This window comes from Vulpes lagopus, chromosome 3, assembly GCF_018345385.1.
Source record: "Vulpes lagopus strain Blue_001 chromosome 3, ASM1834538v1, whole genome shotgun sequence".
NCBI classification, from domain to species: domain Eukaryota; kingdom Metazoa; phylum Chordata; class Mammalia; order Carnivora; family Canidae; genus Vulpes; species Vulpes lagopus.
Genome location: NC_054826.1, coordinates 38048399 through 38062773, shown reverse-complemented (window position 1 = coordinate 38062773; position 14375 = coordinate 38048399). Strand labels below are relative to the sequence as shown.

Below are 14375 nucleotides of genomic sequence, written 5' to 3'. Positions count from 1 at the left end.
TTGGTCTGACAGAGAATATTAATGTATTTTAAAAGCTTTGTGTTCCTATTAGAAGGTTAATCAAATTTGAAGCCTGAAAAATGCCAGTGGAGGATTAACCCTATGGGTTAACCCTACATAGATCAGGGCACCCTTAAGGTTCCAGTGTAGTGCAACTCTCCACCTTGAAAACAATAAACTTTAATCTTAAGATTAACTGTTATTGATGGGACAGACTGGAATTGCAAACAGGACTTCTCATAAGCTTTTTCAAGCAATGAAGCCAAACATTACACTTAGTAAAATGTATACAAATAGCAATCTCCACAAAAAAAAATTATATTAATGGGGAAGCATCTGTTTAAAAGTTCTCAAAGGCTCAACCAACATTAAGCACTTTGTATTTTTAAGATTTTACTAATTTGAGAGAGAGCACATGTGCATGCATGCATGTGCACAAGGGAAGAGGAGCAGAGGGGGAGGGAGAGAGACAAGCAGACTCCGTGCTGAGCGTGGAGCCCAACATGGGGCTAGATCCCAGGACCCGGAGATCATGACCTGAGCCAAAACCAAGAGTCAGACAGACTGAGCTACCCAAGGACAGTTAACTAGCTGGTAAAGGATTGACTAGTGGCCGTGTTCTCAGTCCTTTGTTCCCTCCACAAGAGATCCCTTTCCAAAGCTTCTAAATTATAGAGTATGAAAACCTTTGCTTTTCACACAGCCCTGCTATACCTGAGGATGCTCAATTTAATACTCTTCCTTAGAACCAAGTGTCCTATTAATAGTCTGATTTTATTAAGCTTTTAAAAGTCTTTCTACTGGGGCACCTGGGTGGCTCAGTTGGTAAGCGTTTGCCTTTAGCTCAGGTCATGATTTTAGGATCCTGGGATCCTGGATTCCAGCCCCACATTGGGCTCCCTGCTCAGCAGGGAGTCTGTTTCTCCCTCTCACTCTGCCTCACTCCCCAACCCCCTGCTTGTGTTCTCCCTCCCTCTTGCATGCTCTAATAAATAAAATCTTAAAAAAAAAGAAGAAAAAAATTACTGACCTTTGTCTATTAAACACTTCCACTAGTTTTCAGTTTCAAGCAAATTCCAAAGAATACCAACTGCAATAATGATGGAAAAGGGCTCGAATTCTGACTACAAATGCTACAAACCTTTCAGGGGAGAGTCTTCCTACATAGGATGGTATTAAGCAAGGATCTATTCAATCGATTTCATGGCCCATGCAAGTAAAAGGAATGCAATTAAACTGGAGCAAGAAGAGATCGTAGAAGGAATACTTCAGTTATCCCTTTGGGTCATTTCATGAAGGGTCTGTAGGACAGAAAGCCCAAACTCCCCCTAAAAGGCAGCCAGCACTCCAATGCCAGTCCAAGTGTTCCAAACAAGGGGCAACTATTGCCAGATCTGCTTTTCCAAGAGAAGCTCCAAAACCAGGTCTATGAAACTTTGGGATTTCAAATGGTGGCAATAACTTTTTTTTTTTTTTTATATCCTCCATCCCATTCCTCCAAAAAATAAAATCCAAACATTTACAGTCTGATATTTTGATTATAATCCCAGATTTGGAATCAAAGTAAGAGTACTTCATGTCTTTGCATATCAATGAATTTCTGAGCTTCACTGTCCTCTCCTGAAAAATAGGGTCATAAACATGAAACACAATAACAATACTTAAAACCAGTCCAAAAACAGTGTAAGTAACTAAATAGTGTTTCCTATAGGTGAAGAGTGTATATCACTATCTGTAAATTATCTGCTGCAATCTTTGAAGAACCTAATTGAAGATCCCAGGGACAGAGTTCTTGGAAGATTTAGAGCCTTTCAAATTCTGATTACTGAATAGTGAGTATTAAAGTCATTAGAAACCAAATAGAACCAGCAATAAAGAATGCTTAGCAATAGATATTTAATGAGCTGGAAGTGGCTCTTCTAATTAAGAGATCTAATAACTGTCACTAGTTAATGGCCACAGAAAGGCTGCAGAGTACACATTTAGGAGCCTAAGTTTCAGGGAAAACAGTGGCAGTGTCTAAAATAAGCTGTTAAAGACAAACCAAAGGGTTCTAAGGTGAGTTTTTCAAATCTAATATACTTGTATTGTCAGATTATAGACCCCTGTCAAACACTTACACTGATTTTCACACCGTTTTAAGCAAATGCCAAAGAATACCAACCGCAATATTAGGAAAGGTCTGTTAAAGAATTGCTTTATTAATACAAAATACACAAACTATTAAGTGCTAAGAAATTTAAACATCTAAGTCATAGCAAACAGGTGGCAATTCAACATCGAAGGTCGACAGAACGCTGGGAGACTGCAACAGATCTAGAAGACAGGAATTTCTTACTCAATATCTGCAAACGCTTTAGTCCATCTTAACACAGACATTGGTTGTCAGTTTTACTCATAAATTCTTATTTTCCCCTTTGTCTAATGAATCCCTACCCCGCCCCCAGCTAAACACACACACACTTACTACTTGAAATGTGGCTAAGATACCAGAACTCACCTTCATTAGGAAATAACCTTAAGACTACCTGAAACTCCATTGTTCTTAGAGACCCACGTAGGAGCCAACAATATCACTAATGTAATTTATGAAAGCATTTATGTTATCCCATCAGAACAAATAGAAAACATACTGATGATAGCTTTTGACCACCAGCTTGAACAGAGTACAGGCCTCAAACCTTGGCAGTAAGAAGGTTTTGCCAATTCTGTGCTATTGCACTCAAGTGTCCTGATCCTAGATTAGCTGTGGATAGAACTTGGAAATCTCATTCCAAACAAGTTTATTACACCTCAAGTTATAACCCAAGAAGCTTTACGCTAAATTTAATATTATTTTCTGTATCTAAAACTGCACAGGGGCACCTGGGTGGCTCAGTGGTTGAGCATCTGCCTTTGGCTCAGGTCGTGATCCTGGAGTCCTGGGATCGAGCCTTCTTCTCCCTCTGCCTAGGTCTCTGCCTCTTTCTCTGTGTTGCTCAAGAATAAATAAAATCTTTAAAAATAAATTATAAACAGAACTGTCCAGATTCCAGAATGATTTAATTTTACCTGAGCACTTGGGACTGAAAAACTACCAAATGAGAGGTTTCATTACTCTGAAACCTTATCTCTTTAGTTAGAAATAGGAATCACTTGTAGGCTAACCTTCCATACAATTCTGCCCCCACAATAACAGCAGTATCAGAACACAAATAATTCACAGCCCTTCTAAAAGGGCACCTGCTCACTTACTAGACTCCCAGGATAGAGAAGGCATCTTCAGGGGTGAAGGGGGGCCCAGGTGCAACAGCTTTTCAAGTTCCCTCTCCTCATCAAGGATCATGAGAGGCACTCCATTCAAGGGGAGGTGTGCAATCTGGTGCTCTTCAGGCAGGTCAAAACTCTCAAAATCTGCCATCAAGACAAAGCAATTTATCAGGGCAATGCTTCTCAGAGTGGTCAGTAGCGCCACGGGGATCTAAGACCCTTACAGTGGGCCCAGGATGTGAAACTATGTTCTTAATAACTTCAACGCCTTCTGCTGTGTTGACACTTTCAATGATGGGACAAAAGCAATGATGGATGGAATTGCTGTGCTTTAGCACAAATCAAGAAGTGGCAATAAACTATATTTTATAGTCACTATATTCCTCAAAACCATTCACTTGCAGTAAAAAATTGCCAGCCTCACATATCACTTTATCATCTACAATAAAAAGTATTAATTTTATTAGCTCTCAACCCTGAAGAACATGTCTTTTTAGTATTCTGTATGATGACATAAGTATACCATAAAGTACTTCTGTTGCATACCGAAGTACCAGGTGAGGTCAAAGAAAAAAGATCTGTACAATTATTTGGTTTGCAAGCTAAACTAGAGGCCTTTTTCCTGTAATACTATTTAGTTGAAATAATGGAAAGACAAACTGGTTACTCAGACTTGGGTATTTGTAACACATTTTCTCAGAAAAATAAAAGAAGTCTATCATTTCAAGAAACAGTATTTATTGCCAATGATAATATACACAATCTCAAGGGGAAAAAACACTAATATTTCTGAAGAGATAAGTGGTGACATTAATGAATGTGTGTTTGATATTGCATCATGAAACCCTTCAACATTTGGATAATCTACATTTCCCAGTGAATCATTATTTCTAAATGATCAATTTGTGATAAATGCAAAAATAAATAATAAAAGATTTTCAAACTGCAGAAGAGCCCAGTGGATTTTATGGTCAGTATAAAATGTTCACTGATAGGGTTTCAGATTACACATCACAACCATACATTTGGAAACTGCCACTTGTTGAATTTTAGTGTGGCAGGAAAGAAAACTCTCCACACTTATCTGAAAAGACTATTGAAATGCTCCTCACTTTCTTAACCACGCATCTGCATGAGGCCAGATTTTTTTCATGTACTTCAACCAAAACAAGAGATACAACAGGTTGAATGCAGAATCAGAGGAGAATCCAGGTATTAAAATTTTATTTATTTTTTGAGAGAGAGAAAGAGTGCACACACCAGAGGAGGAGGAGCAGAGGAAGAAGTAGACTCCCTGCTGAGCAGGGAGCCCAATGCTAGGTAGGATCCCAGGGTCCTGGGATCATGACCTGAGCTGAAGACAGGTGCTTAACCCAGCCACCTAGGTGCCCCAACTCTTTTAAGTCAAATTAAGCACATTTTCAAAAATACAAAATCATGCCATTCTCCTGAATGTTTTAGGAAAGTTATATTATGTTAAAAGAAGTTACTTACATTAATATAATGGAGGGGTTTTTTTTCCCCCAGGAATTTATTTTTAGTTAGATTTCCTGCATTAAGAATTAAAATTGATAACACACAAACAAAAGTTCTCTGGGGTCTTCACTAACTTTTAAGAGTTGTAAAAGTCAGGCAGCCCGGGTGGCTCAGCGGTTTAGCACTGCCTTTAGCCCCAGGCCTGATCCTGGGGACCCAGGATCGGGACCACGATGGGCTTCCTGTATGGAGCCTGTTTCTCCCTCTGCCTGTGTGTGTCTCTCATGAATAAGTAAATAAAATCTTTAAAAAAAAAAAAAAAAAAGTTGTAAAAGTCCTAAAACAAATTTGAGAACTATTGGGTTAAGTAACAGTCCTCCTTATAATCCAAGTGCCTTGCTTCTTAGAATTACTTAAAATAGATTTTTCTTGGGGCACCTCCCTGACTCAGTTGGTAGAGCAGGAGATTCTTGATCTCAGAGTCATGAGTTCAAACCTTACATCAGCCAGAGAGATTATTTAAAAAAATTTTTTTTAATTTAAAAAGAAAATACAACAGATTTTTCTTAACTATTAACAAAAATATTGAGTCTTTTTTCAAGGGGTGTAGCCTTTCCTCAAAAGAACAAAGATGAGGGGCACCTGAGTGTCTCAGTTGGTTAGGCGTCTGCCCTCAGCTCAGGGCATGATTCTAGGGTCCTGGGATCGAGCCCCACATCTCAGCAGAGAGCCTGCTTCTCCGTCTCCCTCTTTCTGCCTGCCATTCTGCCTATTTGTGCTGTCAAATAAAATCTTAAAAAAAAAAAAAAAAAAAAAGGAAAGAGAACCATCCTTTTCTGAAGTGTGAAAGTTCTCTAAAGCCTAAATACTAGGAACTCTACTGTTTTCAAGCCTGCTAAAACCCAGAACTTAAAAAAGAATTGGGTGATAGGTGTCTACTTAAAACCACTGGATTATAAAAGAAACCATAAACAAAAGACTTCAGAGGAAAAAAGTCTGCAACATAACAGTTCATTTCCTTTATGCACAAAGGCTATTAAGGAAAAGGAAAGAAAGACCTATTAAAGAAAAACAAGGATACCAACAGGAAGTTAAAAAAAAAAACCCACTATAGAAGGCCAATAATCAAATATGCTCAATACACATACACACACTCCAATTTAAAACAATGATACCCATTGCCTTTTTGATAAGGGTTTTTGAAACATCTGCTGTGAGAGATTAGAGGTGAAGCAGGCATCCTCAACCACTGTAGGTAGATTCAGTAATTTATGCTATTTTGGAGGGCAACCTGGCAGTATTGTTTTCCTCAAACACAGCATATTGTAGTCCTCCTTCCTGATCAATACGCATAAATCTACCTCATTTTCCTTCACGGCTGAATCGTAATAGTTAGTATGGAAACACTATTTTATCAAATCTTAATCTCATACTCTGAGACTCAGCAACTCCAGCTATCCTCACAAACTAACAACAATTTCAAGAATACCAACTGCAGAATTGTATTATATAAAAGCCAGAGACAACCTGGATGCACAGAATGCCTAAATGCCCTTAGGATGAAAGGGCAAAAATGCCAGCTCAGAAACCAATAAGGCCTTGTGTGATCTGCCTCCAGTCTCACCTGTGCTATCTTTTCCTCTGTCTCTGTCCCAGAACCAGTACAGGCCTTTGCTCTACCCCCAGATCACTGCACACACAGACATTCGGTACTCTTGCCTTGCCCTTCCCCTCCCTTGTCTGGCTCTCCTTTGATGTCCTTTAAAGCTCCACTTCCATGTCACTTCCTGAGAAAACTTCCTGCTCTTCCAGGGGAGGTTCAGTTCCCCCTGGTGGGCCTGTTTTTCTCCTTCTGACATTTAGAGTGAGAGGATTTGTTCAATGTTTGACTTTCCCTCCAAATCTTGGGCTACTGGGCAGCCCCAGTGGCTCAGCGGTTTAGCGCTGCCTTCAGCCTGGGGTGTGATCCTGGAGCCCTGGGATTGAGTCCCATGTCGGACTCCCTGCATGGAGCCTGCTTCTCCCTCTGCCTGTGTCTCTGCCTCTCTATCTCTCATGAATAAATAAATAAAATCTTCATAAAAAAAATCTTGGGCTCTCTTAGGGTGGAGCCTGTCTTATTAACCACTGCATCCAGAACCTGGATACAGTAGCCTCTCCTCATATGGAAATAAATCAAAGCTTGAAAAGGTACTTCTATTAACAGAAAATACTTTGGGTACATGCAGCAGGTTGAAAGAATAAAAATGCATACATCATAACAGACTACGCAGATTTTCTCATTGTTCAACTTGACATAAAATTCATTTTCTAAAAGTCTTGCTAAGAACACTGTCCACTCTAGACTTGTTCAATGTTAGGGAACGCATCTTATCTTCCTTAGTGTAAGTTTTTGAGGTCAGGAACAACGTCCTCCACATCTTTGCACCAATGTCCCTTCTGACCCAAGATGATGTTCCTTACAAATAAACCCACCAAGTACATTTGTCCAGAGAAACCCAGATTCAGGCAGTCTTATTACAGTTAGAGGTCATAGGTCATGTTCATATCCATATTAAATTAGAGCTGAATTGGATTCTAAGAGAAACTCAAGGCTAAAGCATTTTTGTGTAATACCAAAAAAAAAAAAAAAAAAAAAATACTACCTAAAGGATTGAAAGGAAAGAATTTTTCTATTTCTGGATAGGTGTCATCTGAGGCAGGAACAGAGCTTTTTGCTTTGACAGTCTTCTCAGTCACCTAAAACCACGAAAATATGAATCAATGAAAGTGAAAAACTTGTCAACTGTTTAGTACAAGAGATCATAAGTCTTCTTCAAGACATGTGACTGCTTCATCACATTTTTTCAATTTTATGCTGACTTCTAAAAAAACCATAATACTTAGTTCTCATAATTACATACCAATACAATTCAGCAAGCAATTCTAGGAGCATGCTCAAGAGTTAAGTCTGAAATTTAAGTATCAGCACCTTTTAGCCTAAGTCACCAAGACGGCAGTTAATTCAGAGCTAATCAACTCAATCATTCAACCTGTCAGAGAAAACAGGCATGAGTTACTCAAATAAAAGCTAATTCTAGAAACCATTTTTGGCTTTTGGATGTGATTTCCACCCATGTTTCTCCATCAGTGTTCCCTTAATTATTTGCTTGGTTAATATTAAGTTGAAATTCACACGCTGAGTAAGAGTCAGCAAGACAGTCATAGAAGTTAGAAGGCTAGATAATTCCCTAGAATAAAATTGGCAGATAGGCAATCTACAATAGTAGGCCAAAGCAGAAGCCTGCATATTCCTGACTCAACCTTATGTCACATGTGCAAATCTAGAGGAAAATAGGGTTTCCCACACTTCAGTTCTGGGTTGCATTCTCATTTTTGCTACAGCCTTGCGATACTCGAATTTAACATTTCTCTTTTACTCAACTTAGTTTTTAAAAATGTCATCTTGTCCTAAAGCACAGAAGTCCTATTTTGATATAAAGTACTAGGGCTTTTTTTCTAAATACATAACACAATTATTCAAATGAAATGTTAATGTACATGCTGAAGTCATCTTTCACAGCAAAGTCTCCTCAGTCTGGGATGCATGGACCTATAGCTGGTACACACATCCAAACATCGACATGCTTGCAAAGTAGAGTACCTGGTGCTTGCTCTAGGAGATGAAGATGGCAGCACCTGAGCTATATTAGCTCCGTGATCTCTGGTAAAGTATCCTCCCTCTCAGTACTTCCTGTATCCCTAAGTAGATACTATCAAAGAATCTGCTTCCACACTAGTTAAGGGCAGGTGAGGCAAAAGCATTCACCAGCTGCTTCTGAGACTTCTGATCCTGGGGCATAGAGGAAGTCCAGAGGGAGTATGATTCCCTCCTCTTAATCTATGTTTGGTAGCCTATATTTCCTTGTACTCCCAAGACAGAAAGCAAAGTAGGATGCCGATAGTCCTTCTTTTAAGAGTCAAGAGTGCTAGAGTGTTTCAACAGTGACTTTGCAGCCAACACTTACTTTTTTGGCAGAGAAGGTTGGCTGCTTCTGTTTGAGAGGTCCATTAGTCTTCACTGAAGTTTCTGTGGCTCTGTTGACAGTTCCCAAGGCCTTTCTGGCAACTTTAGGTAAGGCTGCTTGAGCATCAAACATTTTGCCTACACGTGGTGTTGAAACCTGAGATCTCCCATCTAAAGCTTGGACTGCTTTAAAAAAAAAAAAAAAAGAAAAGAAAAGAAGATTATTCAGGGAACAAACACCCATGCAATTTGAAGGCTGACCGTGTACATAAACTTGGCCTCATTCTCATCCCCCACTTCTGACAGTGTCATGGCCATATGTCTAATAGTACTTCAGTTCTGTGCCCTCTTATATACTCCCTTAACTAAGAGGCTGGACATGAAAAACAGACCCGTAACAAGCACTTTGCAGCCGCAGTGTTCCGGGATCCTAGACTCCAGTTGCCAACGGAGCAGCTAGCCGCCTCCCCCAACTACGGCCACGCCCACCTCTGACGGCCAACACCTGCGCTCGGCCGCAGCCAGGGGACTTACGAGGCCGAGACCCCAGCTTCAGCCCGTCCTTGGGAGCCGCACGGGGGCCTGGTCCTCCGTTCTCCTTATCCACGAAGATCAGGGTAGCCATTCTGGACTAGCTGCGGGCGTGAAACGCACATCAGACCCCGAGGCTTAGGGAGGGGAGAGAAGGGAAGGTGTGGCACAGAGCAAGCTCTACCCAGGGCAGGTCCGCGCAACACTGGAGCTGAGGAGCAGCGAAGCCCGTCCTGGAGCCGACAGGCATTCAACCCAGCTCCTCACTCCTGAGGCCTGCGGCGGCGGTTCGGGGCTCGCACAGGTCCTGCCACTCGGCGGGACCCAACTGCCGGGGCCGCGCACGCAGTCCCAGGCCGTGGCTCCACCCGGGTCCGCGCTGCAGACGACCCCCGGCCTCCGGCCCCCCGCCCCCCTCGCGGGACCCGCGCGCCCAGCCGCTCACCACCTCGCGGTTCGCCCGGTCCGGACCTTCAGCCAAGCTCCTCCGAGACTGAGCCTCCGGCCCCCTCGCGGGACTCCGAGTTTAAACCACAACTCGCGCTCCTATTGGTCCATCCTCCCAGGAGGCGGGGCCGGGGGTGGGGCGAGGCTCCCGGAAGGACCAATGGGAGGGGCCCAAGCTCCCGCGGCCCCGCCTGGAGAGCGTCTCCCGGGAAGTTTGTAGCTCCATTCCCGGGAAGTTAAAAACCAAACCTGCTGACCCCTTTACTTCTAGGTGTTTTGAACCAGCAACTCACAGAGATAGAAAGGGAGTGAACATGGTCTTCAATTCCAGGAAGTCAATGATTATTATGATATCAAGATACAGAATTTGGGTTTTTTTTTTTTTCTGAGACACGTGGCCAGGAAGTTTTTTTTTTTTTAATTTTTATTTATTTATGATAGTCACAGAGAGAGAGAGAGAGAGAGAGAGAGAGAGGCAGAGACACAGGCAGAGGGAGAAGCAGGCTCCATGCACCGGGAGCCTGACGTGGGATTCGATCCCGGATCTCCAGGATCGCGCCCTGGGCCAAAGGCAGGCGCCAAACCGCTGCGCCACCCAGGGATCCCCTGCCAGGAAGTTCTTAAATGAAAAGATGGTGGGGTTGAGTCAAGGCAAAGTGGCAACAGAACTATTTTCCCAAAGTCTTCAATTAACTATTTCTCCAAAGCATAAGTAGAGCATATCAAATAAAAAAGAAGATGCAGAACTGGAGGAAAGGCATTGGCAGCCATTGGAAAAATAACTGAGGAACTATGGATACATACAATTGTATTTCAATTAGGTATATAAAAAATGCTTATGTAGTCAGATACTGAAACAACTCATATTCCCTTTAAAGAATACTAGCAGAGGGATCCCTGGGTAGCGCAGCAGTTTGGCGCCTGCCTTTGGCCCAGGGCGCGATCCTGGAGACCGGGATCGAATCCCACATCGGGCTCCCGGTGCATGGAGCCCGCTTCTCCCTCTGCCTGTGTCTCTGCCTCTCTCTCTCTCTCTGTGACTATCATAAATAAATAAAAAAAAAAATTATTAAAAAAAAAAAAAAAAAGAATACTAGCAGAGCACGGTTAAAAGTTAGGAAGCATGGGACAGGGATCCCTGGGTGGCGCAGCGGTTTGGCTCCTGCCTTTGGCCCAGGGCGCGATCCTGGAGACCCGGGATCAAATCCCACGTCAGGCTCCCGGGGCATGGAGCCTGCTTCTCCCTCTGCCTGGGTCTCTGCCTCTCTCTCTCTCTCTCTGTGTGTGACTATCATAAAAAAAAAAAAAAAAAAAAAAAAAAAGGAAGCATGGGACACCTGGGTCTCAGATCATGACCCAAAGGACCTGGGATCAAGTGCCCCCCCCCCCAAAAAATGTTTAGTGGGGAGCCTGCTTCAGAATTCTCTCTCCCTCTGCCCCTCCCCCCACCGTGTGGGCCTGCTCTCACCCTCAAGGATAAATCTTTAAAAGTCAAGAAGCGATGTAAAAAACAAACAGATCAAACAGTAATGTTTGAGTCATTCTGTTGGGCTCCTGATTAAGAATGGATGGACTATTCCCTAATTGCTGAACTACCGTCAATATTTCAAGCTAGGATGCCGTTTTCATTATAGCATCAGGACTATGACTTATGATTTACAACAATGTGGATGAACTAGAGGATATTATGCCAAGTGGAATAAATCAATCAGAGAAAGACAATTATATGATCTCACTCATATGTGGAATTCAAGAAACAAAACAGAGGATCATAGAGGAAAAGAGGAAAAAATAAAAAAAGATGAAATCAGGGAAGGAGACAAACCATAAGAGAATCTTAATCAAAGGAAACAAACTGAGGGTCACTGGAGAGGAAGGGGGTGAGAGGATGGGGTAACTAGGTGATGGGCATTAAGGAGGGCACATGATGTAATGAGCACTGGGTGTTATACGCAACTGATGAATCAGTAAATTCTACCTCTGAAACTAATAGTACACTATATGTTCATTAATTAAATTTAAATAAAAATTTTTTAAAAGAAAGTAACCTAGTGGTCGCCAGAGGGGAGGTGGGTGGGAAGCTGGATGAAATAGATGAAGAGGATTAAGCGCACACTTATGGTGATGAGCACTGAGAAATGTATAGAATTGTTGAATCATTACATTGTACACCTAAAATTAATATCACATTATGTTAATTATAATTGAATTAAAAAATATCAAAAATAAGAATCTGGCTTATGAACAAAATGATGATCCTAAGGAGTACATAATTCAGGCTTCTTTTCCAATTCTGTCATTTAATGGGACTTATTTTAAACCTCTAACATCTTAACAATACATTCATCACAGCTGCCTGGAAGAGCCTAGTGGCAGAGGGCACAGAGTTGGAAAAAAATCTGAGGAATAATAAAAATATTGATAAGGAATTCCAATTTCCAAGATATGGGGAGAAATTGTGCTTGGAAAAATTAACGACCTTTTCCTATTTCTATAACAAATGGAAATAGATTAAACAAACATGAGGTAAAGGAATAAATTCAAAAGACCTAGACTGGCCTGTATCATCCAATCCCTACTCCCCACAGGTCACTAGATACATTCTAACTTGCAGGTACATTGGGAGAGAGCAGTTGAGCCTACATTATTTCCCATAAGATTTAACACTACACCTGGCATTGATCCAGTTCTCAATATGTCAGTTCATTGGCCCTTCTTCCCTGGCATTTCAGAACCAAAATTGGCTGAATGATTAATTCAATCAATAAATATTTACTGAATGTCGATTAAATGCTAGACACTGGGCAAGGCATCAAGAAGAAAATATTCTGGGATCCCTGGGTGGCGCAGTGGTTTGGCGCCTGCCTTTGGCCCAGGGCGCGATCCTGGAGACCCGGGATCGAATCCCACGTCGGGCTCCCGGTGCATGGAGCCTGCTTCTCCCTCTGCCTGTGTCTCTGCCTCTCTCTCTATCTCTCTGTGACTATCATAAATAAATAAAAAAAAAAAATTTAAAAAAAAAAAAGAAGAAGAAAATATTCTAAGAAGGTAAAGAGGACAAAAAGCCATTCACACCCATATGGACCCTTCCTTGTTCTTTTTCTTTTATTCTCTCGCCTCTCCTTATTTTCTCCCTGTATCTACCTCTAAATGTTTCAACTCCATATTGCATCATCAGCACACAAGTGTTCACTTTGGAACCGAATCTATACAGCACCTACAGCTGGGAAGTGGGGATTCTCTATCTCCCAAGGTCTTTGAGTGCAAGATTTGTATCTCCCCCAGTTAAGTCTTCCCCTTACAACAGGAAGCACTGTGTTTCTCAAGGTCATGCAGAAACTGTAAAATGCTATAGCCACCCCCTCTTTTTTTTTTTTAAGATTTTACTTAATTTATTTATTTATGAGAGACACAGAAAGAGAGGCAGAGACATAGGAAGAGGATCAAGCCCCGCATCAGACTTCCCCCGCGAGAAGCCTGCTTCTCCCTCTGCCTATGTCTCTGGGATCATGACCTGAGCCGAAGGCAGAGGCTCAACCACTGAGCCACCCAGGTGCCCCAACTACCCCCTTTGAGTGATTCTTCTTTTCTCACCAATGATGCCCCAAACCCACTTTACTATTCCCTACTATTACTAGATTACCCAATTAGTAACCACCCTCGCCTTATAACAGTACCTAGATCCTAATCAATCCCCGTTTATTCTAATCATGATTTACAAACAGGAACCCATCTAGAAAACTGAACATGTGCTTCCCTATACTTTCCTCCGAGTCCTCCAGGGGGAATCCAAACCTTACAAAGCATTTTTCCTTCTCTTCTAGTACATTATATGATTCGTCTGGGAGATGTGTTCCCTGGCTTGTGCCTGGTGATTTTAAACCAGGCCTCAACAATTCCAAGCAAATTTCAGGAACTATTTAAAGAAATAAAAACAAAGTGTAGGTGATCCAGAGACTACTCACTTTCAGGCTATTCTCTGACCCTTTCTATGACTTCACCTGTTGCCCTCTAAAATCAAAATTAATGTTTAAATTCCTAAACTCTTGGTGCTGCAAATTTTTAATAAGAAAAAAAATGGAGGGATCCCTGGGTGGCGCAGCGGTTTGGCGCCTGCCTTTGGCCCAGGGTGCGATCCTGGAGACCCGGGATCGAATCCCACATCGGGCTCCCGGTGCATGGAGCCTGCTTCTCTCTCTGCCTGTGTCTGCCTCTCTCTCTCTCTCTCTGTGACTATCATAAGTAAATTTTTAAAAAAAATTTTTTTTTAAAAAGAAAAGAAAAAAATGGATTATGAGGGGGTTTTATGAAGCATGGGTGTGAGCTATTTTCACTTTTACTTTTTTTAAAGATTTTATTTATTTCAGAGACAGAGAGTGAGCAAAGAGCAGAAATGGAGCAGTGAGGAAGAGGTAGGAGGGGGAGAAGCAGACTCTCCACAGAACAGGGAGCCTGACATGGGCCTCAATCCATGGACTCCAGAATCATGAGCTGAGCTAAAGTAGACACTTAACTGACTGAGCCACCCAAGCACCCCTCACTTTTACTTTTAAAAGCAATATATACTGGGGCGCCTGGGTGGCTCAGTCGGTTAAGCGACCCAGTCTTGACTTTCAACTCAGATCATTATCTCCGGGGCCTGGGATCTAGCCCAGAATTCAGCTCT

General features: G+C 41.9%; 1 protein-coding gene across 5 annotated transcripts; it reads right to left on the bottom strand.

Annotated features, from left to right (window-relative positions):
* Window positions 1-2181: 2181 nt before the first annotated feature.
* Window positions 2182-9786, bottom strand: PTTG1 (PTTG1 regulator of sister chromatid separation, securin). Of its 5 annotated transcripts, none has more exons than XM_041749911.1 (6): window positions 9708-9786; window positions 9266-9366; window positions 8733-8917; window positions 7371-7464; window positions 3235-3393; window positions 2182-2316 (listed from the first exon to the last, which is right to left on the bottom strand). In XM_041749911.1, exons 2-6 carry the CDS (start codon window positions 9354-9356, stop codon window positions 2240-2242), a joined length of 606 nt encoding a protein of 201 aa, XP_041605845.1. In that variant the 5' UTR covers window positions 9357-9366; window positions 9708-9786; the 3' UTR covers window positions 2182-2239. The 5 variants fall into 5 exon arrangements, with proteins under 5 accessions (XP_041605845.1, XP_041605848.1, XP_041605846.1 ...); XM_041749914.1 differs by having other exon boundaries at window positions 8733-8914; XM_041749912.1 differs by having other exon boundaries at window positions 9711-9767.
* Window positions 9787-14375: the final 4589 nt, after the last annotated feature.